The sequence below is a fragment of the Odontesthes bonariensis genome, chromosome 20 (assembly GCF_027942865.1).
Source record: "Odontesthes bonariensis isolate fOdoBon6 chromosome 20, fOdoBon6.hap1, whole genome shotgun sequence".
NCBI lineage: Eukaryota > Metazoa > Chordata > Actinopteri > Atheriniformes > Atherinopsidae > Odontesthes > Odontesthes bonariensis.
Window position 1 is genome coordinate 32,681,884 of NC_134525.1, and position 18,774 is coordinate 32,700,657.

Sequence of the window (18,774 nt, forward strand, 5' to 3'; positions counted from 1 at the left end):
ATGTCAAAATGACAGTCTAGTTTGTTCACTTTATTCCTAAAATAAGCACGTTTTTATTCTTTTTTATATATATCTTTGCTCCTTTCTTGTTAGTTTCTTTGGTAAAACAAGAAACAAAATATAAAATTTGATCGTCCAGACATTCGTTTTATTTTCTCATTGGTCAGGACGGTCTCTCTTTCTCTGACTGAGCGCTCCATCATCTCTGTTTCACAAATCTTCCTTTCATGTCATTTTGAGTGCTGAATGAATCTTTTCATATCCTCAGCAGTTGCTCCAGTAATCAGTGACTTTACATCTGCAGCTCAGCTGCCGTGCTCTCAGTCTTACCACTAGCTCTTCCTCGCTTGCAGAGCCTCGTTCACTTTCCGAGCTGAGCTGCTGAACCAGTCTGTAAGTTCTCAAGCTCGCTCCTAGGACTGCAGAAGACTTTAGCTTTCTCAATGTCTTCTGAAAGGTTGAGTGTTCCTGGACCTATGCAGCCAGAGAGTCATGCTTAGGATGGCTCAGGGGAGCCTCTGATAGATGAGAGTGAGTTGCCTCTGAATGAAGGCCCAGGCCCACTGTTGTTTGAGCAACATATGGTGCAGAGGTTGCGTTGTGTTTTCCAGCTTGTGTAACTCTACACCCAGGGCCTCCTGACCACCTGCACTGATAGTTCTTGCAGCAGAGCTCAAGAGTCTCTTACTTGAACGCACCAATGTTTGATCAGTTCTTTGTGTAGAGGGTGTACAATGTTGTCCATCATGTTGAAAAACTTTTGCAACATTCCTCTTTGCACTACCAGCTCCTGGAACTCCGGAGCAGTCCCAAACACAGAGCCAACCCTCTTCATCAGTTTGTTCAGGTTTTTTTTAACTGCTGGCTCATCTGCCCCAAAAGCTGGCAGCAGTGAAACCTGCACTTTCCACAATATATAAATCACATATATTGATATAAATCATCTATGTAAATATTAAAGTGAGCGGAGCTTCTTCAGGAGTCTCTGTGCCGTCCTGCAGCCAGCCTCGGTGTTACATTTTCAGACCACACTGTCATCAACATACTTTAAATGTTTCAGATATGATGTGATGTTGGTGTGATGCATGTTCACTGGAAAAAAACATCTGTTTTTAGAGTTATTCACGCAGGATATTTTGGACTGATCTGAAAAACTTTGAGCATGACAATTTGAACCCATTTCAATGTTTTGTTTGATTTTCAAAACATTTATCTGGTGCATCATTTCAATAAAAAACTATAGAAGATGTAACCGACATTAAAATATGCTATAAATAATAATAATTAACTTTAAAAGTTGCATAAATATGTTAAAATGTGTAAAAAGTGTGCCTATAAAAATTCAGGCTGATTCATACTCGGCGCAACCTCGCTCATACTAGCTGGTCGCAAATGGCGCAAACGGTCATGTGTCCCAAAATTCCGCCACGCCCCCCGTCGCAAGCTAGAAAATCCTCGCGCGGCGCAAGGTCGCGCACACAACTTTTTTTCTGACTTCGCGCGCGCTCAACCGGAAACAGCTGACCAAGAAAAAGAAAAAATGAACACTGCAGAGACCGCGGTGACCGAGAGGGTGCGCCTCTACAAACATCTGTACGACACGTCTATGAAGTTACACTGGGACAACGTTGTCCCAAAGGACAACGTTTGACAAAGTTCGTCTTGTTGCAAAGGACGAACATTCCGCCTTCTCTTCTGTTTTTGCCGCAGCCGCTTAGCTCTGAGATACATATACAGTTCTACACCCAGAGTAAATTCATTCCGCATCAGATGTGCCAGCCTCTGCTGACGGGACACCACAGGTGGCATTGTGTATGCTTTCTTCGTATGCTTTTCAGCTTGTTTCCTCAACAGTGACGCTCGCTGCTCTGGAGAGAACTGCAAATGTGACGCATACTCGGCGCAAACTGCGCTTACGAGCTGAAGGAACTGTGAAGGGGCTGGCGCTTTAGATGACGTCATTAATGGTTCTCGAGCCAGAACAGTTGCGCGGTTGCGCCGAGTAGGTTTGAAGGTTTGAAGCCCCCGGCATCAACAGAGTCTCTGCCCTCTTCTTTGCCTTCACGTATCTGTCCCGTAGCTTCTTCCACACATTCTTACAGAACTCTCCCTCTTTCCCCAAAGTTCTGCCCATCTCTGTGCATCAGTTTGGGGAGTTTACGTGCTCCCTGTGCTGTTTCACTGCAGTGTCGTACAGCTGCCTGTACAAACGCACCTCCTCACTGAGCCTGGTCTCACATCGGTCCATCCGGTTCGTTGTGCTCGGCGCCGCCAAGTTACAAAAACCGACTGGTGCACGACACCGCGCTGCGCCGTCTTTTCAAGGGAAGCGCCAGGCCTGAAACGTCATTTTGACGTCACGGTGCGACACCGCCGTGACAGACGCGGCAACCATGCTACCGCCTTTAAGAATCAGGCTTTAAGGTCCTAGTCGCAGCACCTCAGTGGTGCTGCAGGAGCAGAGACCTGAGGGAAAAAGCAGAGGAGAGAGAAAAAGGAATATCCATCCGGACAGAGAAATTATTATCAGCCAACTTGCGGACGATACTACTTTGTTTTTAAAGAACACAAATTAAATATCCATTGCTATCAAATGAATAGAAACATTCTCTGCAGGACTAAATAAAAATAAGAAATAAAAGTGTCTTCAACTTTTCTCCCTTGAAGACTAACTTACCTCATGTCTTTAACATCCCGATTAAAGATAAGGTTACATATCTAGGGATAACCATCATGAAAAATGAAGAAATAAGGAGTACTGAGAACCTTAATCCAATTATTGATAAAACGAAGAAAAAACATGAAAAGAGTCTTTAAATGCAGCTCGTGCTTTTGCTTAGAACCTGAAAGAACTTGTACAAAGATATCAAACACATTTAATACAGTTTTAAGATTCGGCTGAAAGTGAATCTAAGTAAAGTCATTTCCAGTTCCAGTCTGCCTCCCATCTGGCTGATGAAAGGAACTGTCACATACGATTTAGTTCCTGATAAGGTAGGGAGTGATTTACTCTGTTTTTTCTCCGATTTTCCTCTAAGAGGGTTCTTTGTTTGTTCATCTTAAGTTGTTAATGCATCTCACAAAGGTTTACGGTATAGGTCGGTTGTAAATTAGGCGATCAGTCTTTTCCTTGTGTAGACTTCCCACATCTGGTCCTTACCCAGAAAAACACCCCCCACAAGAATGTTTGCATCTTCCAAAGGTTTAAGGTAAATTAATTCCACACTGGAGCTTGCTACAATTATTGAAAGACCGGTCAAATTTAATAAAAATAAACTGATCAAAAAATAGTTCATAACCTAGGTTGATTGAAGAAAAATAGAAGAGAGTGAAATACGTTTTCTGCTTACCTTTGACCATACTTACCTCAATATTACGACCTGCAGGGTATTTTCTTTTGTGTTTTTTGTACTGTGTTTTATATGTTTGCATATTGTCAGAAATACTTTCTTAGGTTGGTTAAGTAAGACACTCAGCCTTCTTCAAAGCATGTTCTGGAGACTGTTGTTGGTGCACTGCACTTCCAAAAAGGAAAAACTCTTCCACAATGCTGACTACTTCACTGAAGCGCCTCTAGATGACATTTGTTGTGAATTGGCACTATACAAATAAACTGAATTAAATTGAATTTATTCACTCACGGTATGTTTTCAAAAACTATATAGATGTATTGAGGTAGAAAATATCATTATCTGTAATGTTGCAGCCTGGAATCTGCTTATTTCCTGGTCTGCTCCTTGCTTTGCCACTAATTGCTCTCAAGATGTTCACCTGTGCCTGATTAATGATGCTGTCTCTCACTCTGGTCTCTGCCTATATCTGCTCCTTCCAGCCAGAGTTCCCTGCCAGATTATCTCAGGCCTCCCAGCCAGCAGATGTCTCGTCTCGCCGCGCCGCGCCGTCTTTTTGATCTACTGTCTTGACCATTGCCTGTCGCCTGAGTTTGTTTTGTGGATTAGAACCCTCTGCTTCCAGAGGACCTTCTTGGATCCTCAGGAATATACCTGTTTTTGGATAACCCCTGACTGACTCGTCTAGCCCTGTTCTCCGCATCCAGGAGCGGAATCTGACCATCGCGGATCAACATCTTTATTGGAGGATTATCCGGACTCAGCAGTATTCAGCTCCTGTCCACCACCTTTGATCTAATAAACCTTTGTCACTAAGCTTGTGTCTGGTTGAATTATCGGGTTTTCTGATCTGGTCATTACAATTATCATTGCAGAAAGTCTTTTTTTTTTTTTTTTTTAATATACACCTCTGCTTTTCATGCAATAATGAAGAACACCCACTGGAGAAAACACTGTGTGGGTACCATGTCGTTGCAGTATATGGTATACATACGGTACACGCTCACAGGTGTTTTCACTAAGACTGTCCTGACTGATATCTGTTACTCTGAGTAAATGTTCTGGTTTGGAAAGAACTCGGCATAATATTTCTGACAAAATTTGACACGAAACAAAAAGCTGTTTTAGTCCAATTTATTTAATGTTTATTAATCACATCACTAATTAACAAGTAATCACAAACACTTTATTTCCAACCAAACAATTAAAGATAATGAAAAAAACCCACACATACACACACAGCCACACAGCCACACAAACAAAACGATGAGGAGGTTCTGCAAATTACAGAAAGTCTACACATCTCATTGTTGTTTTCCAGCAGACAGGTGTTCATGAGCGAGACTTGGACTGCTGTAAGTCTGGTAGCGATAGGTGAGGCTCTATAATGCTCCTCAGATATCTGAAGAGCATCTATTACACAAGCCGGAACTGGCAGCTACAGTTTGTCTTCTTTAGCTCAAACCTAAACGCGCTCAGGTCTCTCAAGAGCAGGCTGCTTCTCCAAGAGCGACAATAGCAGCAAACATGCTTTCATATGCAGTTCTCCCATATTACCAGGCAGCCTCGTGTCATTCAGAAGGACGAGATTCAGCCCAATTCAATTTTCTGCTTTTATCATGTGAACCTGCGGAGGCCACTGCACCAGCTCCAGTTTCATCTCTTAACACTGGGCCTGTGGGCATCATATCGTCAGGTGAAAACACATGTGCACAACAAATTCTGTTAAAAATGTCTTCAAAAAGCTTCATGTTGCCAGCTCAACAGTTCTAAAGTACGCTGCGGTTACAGCGTTTCAAATAAAACACTTTTTCACAAGACGTTAAAGACATTTTAAGTGTTGTGCTAAAGTTTATCTATGGGACTAAATCCAGAATGCAATATGTTAAACTGGCTGTTGCAAACCACAAGTAAAGCCCCTTCAACCACCAAAAGGCTACAGGAACATGATAAACACAAATACAAAAGTGTTGCATCTTCAGAACATTTTAACATTCTTTCACTTTAGTGGCCCTTTTCATATGAAAAACGTTTCAACTTGCCATCATTATAATCACAATAACAGCCATGATAAAACAATTCCTCCTCTTAAACTTTTAAAGCCATATGGAAACATGAGACCCCCCCACTCCTTAACCGGTTACTGCAGCTGTACTTTCTGTTCTTGAATTTAAGGGCATTAAAGAGAGCATCAGTAATAACTTATCTCTATACATCCATGTGAAATCCCAGAAATGGTGGCAAGTAAAGACTCTAGGCTAAAAGCAAAGCATGAATTTAGTTATGAACAGGCACATGGAAGCATTTAGCTAGAAAACAACAGCACAACAAAGTTTTAGTATTTGATAAAAAAAATGCCCTTTTAGCAACACCATCATTTTAATGTGACATTTATTACAAGTTATTGCCCATTTATGTCAGAGGAAAAGATTTGAAGAGAACGCTTATGTGGGAATACTAAATTCTGAGGGAATATAATGTGAACAAAATGTTGAAACAAATCAGCGGAAAAAAGTGAAGGTTTCAGGTCTTCACGCAAAACCTTATTCAGACTGAAGCCATGAAGGGTGGCTCTGCAGCTGGATATCACCCCACTCTCTTTGATGTATTGTTGAAAGGTGCAGTTTAGTTCTTATCAAAATTTTTTACAAACCATGACTAAAGTTGGAGTCAGCCGTTCACACATGGTACCAGATTAGGCCAAAATCCTACTTAGATAAATAAAAAAGCTACCCTGAGCTGTGCTAACCGTGATCTTTTTCTAGCTTTCTAGCATCCATACGCTTCTTCTTTTGGTTTTACGGTGTTTTGGCTCTCAGTTTTTGCTCTGTGTCACAGCTCTGTTAATCCAACTGTCGGCTAACTGTCCTGCACCAGATGTTAGCGGTTAGCAGTTAGCTAGCAGGTGAAAACAGTGAAACGGCTAAAAAAAAAAGATATTTTCTAAAGAGCCTATGGAAACAAATGCTGAGCTAAAATGAAGGTGAATATTGAACTTGCACTGGTTAGATGGACAGACACACAAAGTCTAAATTACACTTCATATGAGCTCATCTTGCTAGTATCTTCAATATTTAAACTTAACATGTGGATATGCTTGCTAGGCTATCAGTAACCAAAGTGACACTCATGGTGTCCTGTCATTGGGAAAGCAACTGAAATGTTGGTGCTGGCTACCATGTTGCCAGAGAGCAGGATCAGTTTGACAACGACAACAACAGCTGATATGTCACTAAGGTATTACTCCACTAAAACAAACAAATAAATAAAGAAAGAAAATAAATAAAAACTGCTAACCTATTTTAGAAGTGGGTTTATGTTCAAGCCACACTGTATAGAAAGCTGAGCAGGTTACACCAAACTAGCACGGTTTGTCCACTTCCATTGAAAATAAACTGCATGATACCGAAGCACAACACTTTGAGTCACAGTGCACACATGCTTAAAGCTCTGCGTATGAGTTTATATTATCTAACCATGCATCAGAAAGGGTTAGGAAGAGGAGGCAACGATTGCTACAAGAGAAGACACTACGGTGGCATCGTGTCAAACTGCTGATACTCCAATAAGAGGAGAAATGACTGCATACTATTGGAGAAGTTTTAGAATTCAATTCAGGCTTCAGTGAACTGCCAAAAACACACCACCATGAGCCTCAGACACACCTGACATCAAGCAGCAGTCATGGCAGCACAGTTTCCTTCAAATACCAGTACCAGTTTACTTCAAGGCTTTCATGTTGACTTTCCATCAACTATAAGTTCTGCCTCAGCACTTTTAGGCACGAGACTGCATGACCCTCATTTGCTGGGATTTTCAGGTAAGATGGACTGGAGGCACATATGAGACACATAGCTCCTTTCACCTCATCCTCAAAGCTTCAGCCAACTTCTCTTCTTCCACTTAAACACATCTCCAGTCTCTTTCATGTCTTTTGCAACTTCCTCGAGCCTTTCTTTTAAAATCCATCTAACCAAACCATCCTCCACATCTTTCTTCGCTGTTTACAGAAAACCTGGGCGTTTTCTGACCGCCACTGAAACATTAAAGACCACCTGTCGTATCGCTTTCGTAGGAATTGTAAAAATAATAAATGCAACCTAGAAGAAAAAAGAAGAAAACTATGGAGTCTGATGGAACAGACCCCAACAGCACACCAGTGCTGATTTTTACACAAATGTTGCCACTCAAACACATCACCACAAACACAGACGATAAAGAGTTTAACAGCCTAAAATGGTTCAAACATCCTTCTTGGTGTCTAGCTTTTTTTGTTTCTAAGCTTGTTTTTCTGGTGAATGACAGTGAGGAGAGAGGAAGTGATGTTGAGATGGACACTGGATTACTTTGATGTTACAGAACATGGTTACTGGGAACAAACAGACCCTAAAGTCACGAGGAGAAGAGGAGCCATAGAAGGCAGGGTTGAATCAACAGGTTCCCACATACTGAGATGACAAATGAAATGACTGTTGCTTATGTTTCAGGTGTGGAGAAGATAGATAGATAGATATATATGTGTGTGGAGAGAGAGGGTCCACCACCAGGCTGTGAGTGAAGAGCATCCAGGTCAGCTGGTTGGAGAAGATGCAAATAAAACATATGGGAACACCTTGTTTCCCCTCCCAGGCCCAAACACAGTCCCTTCAGCCAAATGTAGCAGGGTGGAGGTGGGGAGGGCATGGTGATGTGAGAGAAGAGCTACTTTCAGGATTCAGATGAAAGAGGTTTGATGGGGGCAAAAAAAAAAAGAAAAGGTCAAGATCCCTTGACGGAGAGGCTGAACATGGAGCGAGGCGGAAGCCAGAGACGGTGACGGAGAGGCTTTGGCGAACAGAGCTGAAGGAAACATGTGGGTGGGGTCTGTTGCTGCGGTCTGGGGGGGGGGGGGGGCTGGCCGGGTGATGATGTCAGCTCCATGGTCCATGCGAGAGCGAGCATCCTCGCGGAAGTTGAGCTTGAAACACTCAATCTGCAGCAGAGAGGTTGGGAGGAGGAGGGGGAGTGAAGGTGAGGGAGAGAGAGAGAGAAAAATATAGGGGGAGGGGGAGGGAGAGACGTTTGAGGGGGAAGTTGAAATGAGGAGGGAGGAGGGACAGCAGAATTAGAGGCCTGCAAGATAAGAGGTCAAAGATTGATCAGGTGCTTTGGAATTCAGAAAGCACAATAAAAAAGTATTCAACATTTTTATCTAAGTTCCTGAAATCCCTCCCACAGCTACATCTATCATCAGACTGAGCCGTCAGCAGGGGCCCACCCTGGCCCCTCCGTCTGCGTTTGGTGTGTGGGGGTCCACACACGTGGCAAACTGGCAGCAGCTCAGGGTGGCGCACACACAAACTTACTTGTTTCTGGGATGTGTGAATCAAGAGCTTGGGGCTCCCGGAGACCCTCACTATCACAGGGAGCCACGTCATTCAGCCCATTTTCCTGGGCAGCAGGACTCCCAACCGGCCCCGGCTCAGGGCCCGGGGCCGGGGTCAGGCTGTCACTCAGAGGAGTCTCTCTCCCCTTGGCTGTCTCCTGGGCCCCCTCAGCCTAAAAAGACACATTGCAGGGCCTGTCAGTTGGTGGGGACGGAGATGGAACAACCTGGTTCCAAATCTTTGCTTTGAGGTGTAAAACCTCTGATGGAATATGCAGCACCTAGCAAAGTAAAGCTTTAAAAAAAAGAAAGATGTATTTTCTGCTCAGGAATGTTCCTAACTGAGTGAAATGAGTATCTGAGTAACAGCCACAATGAAATACTCAGGAAAGGAGCCTCAGTCATTCCTTTATCTCCTCCTTTCATAAGGAAGCACTGGAACGTCCTCTGAGAGGACAGATCATTTCGTCCCACATTTTTTTGAGGCCACAGCTGCTGGATTATTTTCGTCCAGTCGTACTAACTGTAATTCATAAATATGAGGACAGCGGGGTGAGAGTGAGCAGCACGTGACAAACGCTATATTTCACTTTTCTTCCACTTTCAATGGCGAACTTTGAGAATGAACTAATATTCCACATTTTCCCTTACAATCACATGATGTATACGAGACAACCTTGTAGTAAAACAAGAGATAAGATTGTGTTGAACAAAGTAACTAAAGCGTTGTTTTTAAATGAAACGGCTTTAGTTTCAGTGATGCAGAGCCACATAGTGTCAGCGTTGAAACTCTCATTCCAACGCACCTATCTTTTCAAGTCCTTCAGAATTTCTCATACCAACCCTATGATGTTTTTCAGCCAGATCAAAGATAAGGGCTAAGAGCTAAGGAAAAGATAGTCAGTACAGTCTCAGTCAGTACAGTCTCGGTCAGTACAGTCTCAGTCAGTACAGTCTCAGTCAGTACAGTCTCAGTCAGTACAGCCTCAATCAGTACAGCCTCAGTCAGTACAGCCTCAGTCAGTACAGTCTCAGTCAGTACAGTCTCAGTCGTCAGTACAGTCTCAGTCAGTACAGCCTCAATCAGTACAGTCTCAGTCAGTACAGCCTCAATCAGTACAGTCTCAGTCAGTACAGCCTCAGTCAGTACAGTCTCAGTCAGTACAGCCTCAGTCAGTACAGCCTCAGTCAGTACAGTCTCAGTCGTCAGTACAGTCTCAGTCAGTACAGCCTCAATCAGTACAGCCTCAGTCAGTACAGTCTCAGTCAGTACAGTCTCAGTCGTCAGTACAGTCTCAGTCAGTACAGCCTCGGTCAGTACAGTCTCAGTCAGTACAGCCTCAGTCAGTACAGTCTCAGTCAGTACAGCCTCGGTCAGTACAGCCTCAGTCAGTACAGTCTCGGTCAGTACAGCCTCAGTCAGTACAGTCTCGGTCAGTACAGCCTCAGTCAGTACAGTCTCAGTCAGTACAGCCTCAGTCAGTACAGTCTCAGTCAGTACAGCCTCAGTCAGTACAGTCTCGGTCAGTACAGCCTCAGTCAGTACAGTCTCAGTCAGTACAGCCTCAGTCAGTACAGCCTCAGTCAGTACAGCCTCAGTCAGTACAGCCTCAGTCAGTACAGCCTCAGTCAGTACAGTCTTAGTCAGTACAGTCTTAGTCAGTACAGTCTCGGTCAGTACAGTCTCGGTCAGTACAGCCTCGGTCAGTACAGTCTCAGTCAGTACAGCCTCGGTCAGTACAGCCTCGGTCAGTACAGTCTTAGTCAGTACAGCCTCAGTCAGTACAGCCTCAGTCAGTACAGTCTTAGTCAGTACAGTCTTAGTCAGTACAGTCTCGGTCAGTACAGTCTCGGTCAGTACAGCCTCGGTCAGTACAGTCTCAGTCAGTACAGCCTCGGTCAGTACAGCCTCGGTCAGTACAGTCTTAGTCAGTACAGTCTCAGTCAGTACAGCCTCAGTCAGTACAGCCTCAGTCAGTACAGCCTCAGTCAGTACAGCCTCAGTCAGTACAGCCTCAGTCAGTACAGCCTCAGTCAGTACAATCTCAGTCAGTACAGCCTCAGTCAGTACAGCCTCAGTCAGTACAGCCTCAGTCAGTACAGCCTCAGTCAGTACAGCCTCAGTCAGTACAGTCTTAGTCAGTACAGTCTCGGTCAGTACAGCCTCAGTCAGTACAGCCTCAGTCAGTACAGCCTCAGTCAGTACAGCCTCAGTCAGTACAGCCTCAGTCAGTACAGTCTTAGTCAGTACAGTCTCGGTCAGTACAGTCTCAGTCAGTACAGCCTCAGTCAGTACAGCCTCAGTCAGTACAGTCTTAGTCAGTACAGTCTCGGTCAGTACAGTCTCAGTCAGTACAGCCTCGGTCAGTACAGCCTCAGTCAGTACAGCCTCAGTCAGTACAGTCTCAGTCAGTACAGTCTCGGTCAGTACAGTCTCGGTCAGTACAGTCTCGGTCAGTACAGCCTCGGTCAGTACAGCCTCAGTCAGTACAGTCTCAGTCAGTACAGTCTCGGTCAGTACAGTCTCGGTCAGTACAGCCTCAGTCAGTACAGCCTCAGTCAGTACAGTCTCAGTCAGTACAGCCTCGGTCAGTACAGCCTCAGTCAGTACAGTCTCAGTCAGTACAGTCTCGGTCAGTACAGTCTCGGTCAGTACAGCCTCAGTCAGTACAGCCTCAGTCAGTACAGTCTTAGTCAGTACAGCCTCAGTCAGTACAGTCTCGGTCAGTACAGTCTCGGTCAGTACAGCCTCGGTCAGTACAGTCTCAGTCAGTACAGCCTCGGTCAGTACAGCCTCGGTCAGTACAGTCTTAGTCAGTACAGCCTCAGTCAGTACAGCCTCAGTCAGTACAGCCTCAGTCAGTACAGTCTTAGTCAGTACAGTCTCGGTCAGTACAGTCTCGGTCAGTACAGCCTCGGTCAGTACAGTCTTAGTCAGTACAGCCTCAGTCAGTACAGCCTCAGTCAGTACAGTCTTAGTCAGTACAGTCTCGGTCAGTACAGTCTCAGTCAGTACAGCCTCGGTCAGTACAGCCTCAGTCAGTACAGTCTCGGTCAGTACAGTCTCGGTCAGTACAGCCTCAGTCAGTACAGCCTCAGTCAGTACAGTCTCAGTCAGTACAGCCTCGGTCAGTACAGCCTCAGTCAGTACAGTCTCAGTCAGTACAGTCTCGGTCAGTACAGTCTCGGTCAGTACAGCCTCAGTCAGTACAGCCTCAGTCAGTACAGCCTCAGTCAGCCTCAATCAGGACAGTCTCAGTCAGTACAGCCTCAGTCAGTACAGCCTCAGTCAGTACAGCCTCAGTCAGTACAGTCTCAGTCAGTACAGTCTCAGTCAGTACAGTCTCAGTCAGTACAGCCTCAGTCAGTACACTCAGTCAGTACAGCCTCAGTCAGTACAGTCTCAGTCAGTACAGTCTCAGTCGTCAGTACAATCTCAGTCAGTACAGCCTCGGTCAGTACAGTCTCGGTCAGTACAGTCTCAGTCAGTACAGTCTCAGTCAGTACAGCCTCAGTCAGTACAGTCTCAGTGTGCAAACTTCCCTGCTCTGCCGTGCGTGTGACGTCACCATCACATCCGGAAAGACCCGAGTAGTCCCGGATTTACACGTGGACAATATAACCTGACTGCAGCAGTGTTACCTGTTGGTCGCTGAGCACATTCCCGCTGTTCATAACGGTGTAAACCGAACCGGGCCGCACCCATAATTGCTGTTATGTGTCGGTTGTGCGTGAGTACAAAGTAAGTTTGCATCGACAGTTTACCATTATTATGCCATTTCTAATGTGTGCGCCGTGGTTGCGTACGGGCTGCCATGTTGTAGATATTGTTCTCACTCACGGAGTTTTTATGTTAGATATATATTTCCACAGACCTGTTTATATGTCCACTTAAGTTACATATGTGTTTCAAAACATACATTACTGTTGGGATTGAGTATTTATGATCGTGGATGGTTTTTATATCTGACAATATCTGCGTTATTTTAATTTCTGTTGTAATGATGTGGTCTGAAGCACCCCTGTGTGGCCGTTCCATAGTATTACTTATTATTACTTTATTATTGTCACTATATTCATTATTCACTGCATTCTGCATGTAGTACTGTGTGCTTGTTTAATTGTTTATTCAAGTCAGTGACATATTTCTTTATTATTGTTTATTTATTTCCATATTTAGGAAACCACAACAAACACAACAAACACAACAAACACAACGAACACAACGAACACAAACGGTGTGTCCTGTTCCGATCTGTGTGGAATCAATAAATAAGATTTAAAGAAACCTTTGGAGTAGCTGGAGTTTTTCTAGCAGAAGACTAAGGCCAGACTGTGTACGCCAGCATCCAAAATATATTCTACAAGTGGTCCTTCGAGCCGGATGTACACAAGCTGCGCTATGGCTACAAGCAGAGGATATTACGACGAGCAGCAGCCACCTAGTCCCCGTCCCAGCAGGATGCGACGCATTCCCGGACATCTGGAGGACTATGAGCTTGGCTACCCGTTTCAACCCCCTCATCACACCGTGACAAGGACAGTGTCGCCGATGACAACATATGCAGCACCACCCAACATTGGAGGATTCCCTCCATATCCAGTGTCCACATATCCGTCCTATGAGAGCCCTGATGACAGACTTGAGCGCCTAGAGGCACGCTGGCAAAACGTGAGACACCAAATGAGAGAGCTAGAGGCTGAAATGAACAATGTACGACTGACTCCTCACCCTCAGGCTGGTTACACTCACCCCACATATCGCTCACACCATTATGCTGCCGATATGTCTCAGTACAGTAGCCTTCCCCATCTTGAGAAGATGTGTCCCGGTACCACCGGGATCCAGTATCCATCTTCATCAAACATCCCAGCTCAGATGGTGCCGCTCTCTCAGGATCAGGACAGGGCTGCAGCTTCATCAACGCACGCTGCACCCTCTGCTACACCAGCGGAGGCTGTGAACCAAGCTTCTTCTGCACTGCAAGCTGATGTGGATCAAGCTTCAGAAGTTGAATCTACACGATCTGTTCCCCTTTCACAGATGGGACGTGTGGACTCTGTAGCCTCCATCTCATCAGCACATCCAACTACCTCGATGGTGCCACCTGCAGTCTCTGCAGTTCATGCCCCACCGATTCAGACTGCACATGCCCCATCACGACCCGCCTACAGTGCACCCAAGTATTGGCAGCCTCCTCAGCAATACCCCTATCCGCCTGCATATTATCCTGGTCCTCCTGTCCAACACTATTATCCTCAGCAGCCTCTTCCACCTGTACAGCCACCAGACAACGCTAATACACCAGGTGTTTTAGAGATGGTTATTGCCTCATCATATGGCATCCCCAAGCCCAAACTGACCGTTTTTGCCTCAGGGAAGGAAAGTGACTTCCTGATGCTTAAAAAGGGCCTGGACAGTGTTCTTGGGCCTCACAGACATTTAAGTGAAGACTACAAGTACCAAGTCCTTCTTGACCACCTCAGATTCCCTGCTGCACTCCAAATAGCCAAGCGGTTCATCCACAGTGCAACGCCATACACTACTGCCATGCAAGCCCTCATGCAAAGATATGGTCAGCCTAGACAGCTTGTGCAGGGAGAACTCAATGCCATCCTGAACGCTCCACCTGTCAAGGCCGGAGACTATCAAGGTATTGAAGATTTCGCAGCATCAGTTGGAACGCTAGTGGGCATGTTAAGCACAATGCAGGGTCCCTCCTCTTCAGAACTGATGTGTGGTTCAAATGTTGACACACTACTCACTAAGCTGCCTCCCAACTTCAGAGATGCCTTCGCAGATTACTGCTTCAACAGGGGAATCATCCAGAGTGGCAGTGACAGGACATATGCCCTTCCAGATCTGGCAGACTGGCTCGAGCAGAAAGTCCAGACGCTGCAGGTATCCCGTCGGATAATTGCATGTCCCCCAGAACCCACACATGCTGACAGTCGCGAGCGCAGAACAGTGAAGCAGCCAAGAGTGAAATCTGCAACTATTCTACTCGGCAACCACCAGGGGGCAAAGCCACCTAATCCAGCTCCTGCATCCAGCACCCCACTACAGTCATCCAAGCGTGACAGGTTTAAGCCCTATTGCCCTTACTGTAGTAACCAAGAACACTACCTCAACGCCTGTAGGGACTTTGCCAAGCTCACCAACAATGCAAAGGCTGGCTGGATAAAGGAGAAGAAAAGATGCTGGAGGTGTGGGAGAGGACATCCACCTGGCAACTGCACGTTAAAGAAGCCCTGTTCAACTTGTGGAGAACAACACCTCACTGTGCTCCATGATGTAGCTCAAACAGAGACTGTTCTGACCGTGAGTACCTCCCCCAGCATGATTTACATGGACCAAATCAGCCATTCAGGCAGAGTGATGCTGAAGGTCGTCCCAGTACGCCTGCACAATGGGAAGAGAACACTCAATACTTACGCTGTTCTAGACGACCTATCTGAAAGGACAATCATACTACCAGCTGCTGTGCGTCACCTGGGTCTCAAGGGGAATGAAGAAACCCTGTCTCTAAGAACAATCAGACAGGACAAGGTGCAGTTAAAGGGAGCTACAGTTTCATTCAAAATGTCACCCATGATGAAGAAAGGTGTGAAACATGACATTCAACATGCTTTCACAGCAGCAGACCTGAATCTGGCTGAACAATCATGTGCAGCGGACAGCCTGAAACAAAACTACCAGCACCTGAGAGACATTCCATTGCACTCCTACAGTAAAGTCAAGTCTATGCTACTCATCGGTTCCGACAACCCTCACCTGATAACACCAGTATCCCCAGTGCGGTCTGGCCCAATCGGTGGACCTGTAGCTGTGTGCACGGCTCTGGGATGGGCTGTGCAGGGACCTGCCACCTTCCTACATCAGTCATCAGGTGAGAACAGCTGTCTTCATTCTACATTCCTCTCTCCTTCAGAAGAGCTACACCAACATGTTGAAAGGCTCTGGAAGCTTGACACATTGCCGTTCAGAAACAGCAAGGAAGTGACCCGCTCTAGTGAAGATAAAGCAGCTATGGAACAACTGGAGCAGAAGACCATCAGAGTCACAGTCGACGGTGTGTCCCGCTATGCTACTCCATTGTTGCATAAACCAAATGCACCCACACTCCATGCTCCACCCACAGCTGCGATGGCTCTCCTCAGAGCAACAGAGCGACGCCTTACTTCCAACCCTGAACAAGCTGCAGTGTACAATGAAGAGATACACAAGCTGGAGAGAGCTGGATATGCTGTCAGGATCAACGCTGACGAGGTGAGCAGTTCAAAAGAATCTTGGTTCCTCCCTCACCATCTTGTTTATCATAACGGTAAAGCCAGAGTTGTCTTTAACTGCTCCTTCAACTATCAACAAGCCTGCCTCAACAACAACCTGCTTCCTGGCCCTACCTTGAGTGCACCACTGCTCGGTGTGCTACTGAGGTTCAGAGAACATGCTGTGGCCATCAGCGGAGATATTCGTAGCATGTTTCACCAAGTCAGGCTCCTCCCTGAAGACCAGCCACTCCTCCGCTTCCTGTGGCGTGATGGTGAAAGAGAACGCAGCCCTGATGTCTACGAGTGGCGTGTTTTGCCATTTGGGACTACCTCCAGCCCCTGCTGCGCCACCTATGCTTTGCAGCATCATGTCAGTCAGTACAGCCTCGGTCAGTACAGCCTCGGTCAGTACAGCCTCGGTCAGTACAGCCTCGGTCAGTACAGCCTCGGTCAGTACAGCCTCAGTCAGTACAGCCTCAATCAGTACAGCCTCAGTCAGTACAGCCTCAGTCAGTACAGCCTCAGTCAGTACAGTCTCAGTCAGTACAGCCTCAGTCAGTACAGCCTCAGTCAGTACAGCCTCAGTCAGTACAGCCTCAGTCAGTACAGCCTCAGTCAGTACAGCCTCAGTCAGTACAGCCTCAGTCAGTACAATCTCAGTCAGTACAGCCTCAGTCAGTACAGCCTCAGTCAGTACAGTCTCAGTCAGTACAGCCTCAGTCAGTACAGCCTCAGTCAGTACAGTCTCAGTCAGTACAGCCTCAGTCAGTACAGTCTCAGTCAGTACAGCCTCGGTCAGTACAGTCTCAGTCAGTACAGCCTCGGTCAGTACAGTCTCGGTCAGTACAGTCTCAGTCAGTACAGCCTCGGTCAGTACAGTCTCAGTCAGTACAGCCTCAGTCAGTACAGTCTCAGTCAGTACAATCTCAGTCAGTACAGTCTCAGTCAGTACAGCCTCAGTCAGTACAGCCTCAGTCAGTACAGCCTTAGTCAGTACAGTCTCAGTCAGTACAGTCTCAGTCAGTACAGCCTCAGTCAGTACAGTCTCAGTCAGTACAATCTCAGTCAGTACAGTCTCAGTCAGTACAGCCTCAGTCAGTACAGTCTCAGTCAGTACAATCTCAGTCAGTACAGTCTCAGTCAGTACAGTCTCAGTCAGTACAGCCTCAGTCAGTACAGCCTCAGTCAGTACAGCCTCAGTCAGTACAGCCTCAGTCAGTACAGCCTCAGTCAGTACAGTCTCAGTCAGTACAGCCTCAGTCAGTACAGTCTCAGTCAGTACAGCCTCAGTCAGTACAGTCTCAGTCAGTACAGTCTCAGTCAGTACAGTCTCAGTCAGTACAGTCTCAGTCAGTACAGTCTCAGTCAGTACAGCCTCAGTCAGTACAGTCTCAGTCAGTACAGCCTCAGTCAGTACAGCCTTAGTCAGTACAGTCTCAGTCAGTACAATCTCAGTCAGTACAGTCTCAGTCAGTACAGTCTCAGTCAGTACAGTCTCAGTCAGTACAGCCTCAGTCAGTACAGCCTTAGTCAGTACAGTCTCAGTCAGTACAGTCTCAGTCAGTACAGTCTCAGTCAGTACAGCCTCAGTCAGTACAGCCTTAGTCAGTACAGTCTCAGTCAGTACAGTCTCAGTCAGTACAGCCTCAGTCAGTACAGTCTCAGTCAGTACAGTCTCAGTCAGTACAATCTCAGTCAGTACAGTCTCAGTCAGTACAGTCTCAGTCAGTACAGTCTCAGTCAGTACAGCCTCAGTCAGTACAGTCTCAGTCAGTACAGTCTCAGTCAGTACAGCCTCAGTCAGTACAGTCTCAGTCAGTACAGCCTCAGTCAGTACAGTCTCAGTCAGTACAGTCTCAGTCAGTACAGCCTCAGTCAGTACAGTCTCAGTCAGTACAATCTCAGTCAGTACAGTCTCAGTCAGTACAGTCTCAGTCAGTACAGTCTCAGTCAGTACAGTCTCAGTCAGTACAGCCTCAGTCAGTACAGCCTCAGTCAGTACAGTCTCAGTCAGTACAGCCTCAGTCAGTACAATCTCAGTCAGTACAGTCTCAGTCAGTACAGCCTCAGTCAGTACAGTCTCAGTCAGTACAGTCTCAGTCAGTACAGTCTCAGTCAGTACAATCTCAGTCAGTACAGTCTCAGTCAGTACAGCCTCAGTCAGTACAGCCTCAGTCAGTACAATCTCAGTCAGTACAGCCTCAGTCAGTACAGCCTCAGTCAGTACAGTCTCAGTCAGTACAATCTCAGTCAGTACAGCCTCAGTCAGTACAGCCTCAGTCAGTACAGCCTTAGTCAGTACAGTCTCAGTCAGTACAGCCTTAGTCAGTACAGTCTCAGTCAGTACAGTCTCAGTCAGTACAGCCTCAGTCAGTACAGCCTTAGTCAGTACAGTCTCAGTCAGTACAGTCTCAGTCAGTACAGTCTCAGTCAGTACAGCCTCAGTCAGTACAGTCTCAGTCAGTACAGCCTCAGTCAGTACAGCCTCAGTCAGTACAGTCTCAGTCAGTACAGTCTCAGTCAGTACAGTCTCAGTCAGTACAGCCTCAGTCAGTACAGCCTTAGTCAGTACAGTCTCAGTCAGTACAGCCTCAGTCAGTACAGCCTCAGTCAGTACAGTCTCAGTCAGTACAATCTCAGTCAGTACAGTCTCAGTCAGTACAGTCTCAGTCAGTACAATCTCAGTCAGTACAGCCTCGGTCAGTACAGTCTCAGTCAGTACAGCCTCAGTCAGTACAGTCTCAGTCAGTACAGTCTCGGTCAGTACAATCTCAGTCAGTACAGCCT

The 18,774-nt window shown here is 46.2% G+C and overlaps 1 protein-coding gene across 7 annotated transcripts in view; it reads right to left on the reverse strand.

The window, feature by feature from the left end:
• Positions 1-4,468: 4,468 nt before the first annotated feature.
• The window catches only part of LOC142370373 (uncharacterized), a 143,860-nt gene continuing 129,554 nt past the window's right edge, over positions 4,469-18,774 (reverse strand). For 6 of the 7 annotated variants that reach the window (XM_075452915.1, XM_075452918.1, XM_075452917.1 and 3 more), the window contains 2 exons: positions 8,696-8,888; positions 8,329-8,462 (listed from right to left, as the gene is read on the reverse strand). In XM_075452915.1, coding sequence (XP_075309030.1) covers positions 8,455-8,462; positions 8,696-8,888 — 201 coding nt within the window. In that variant the 3' untranslated portion in view covers positions 8,329-8,454. The other variant, XM_075452914.1, reaches the window with a different exon arrangement.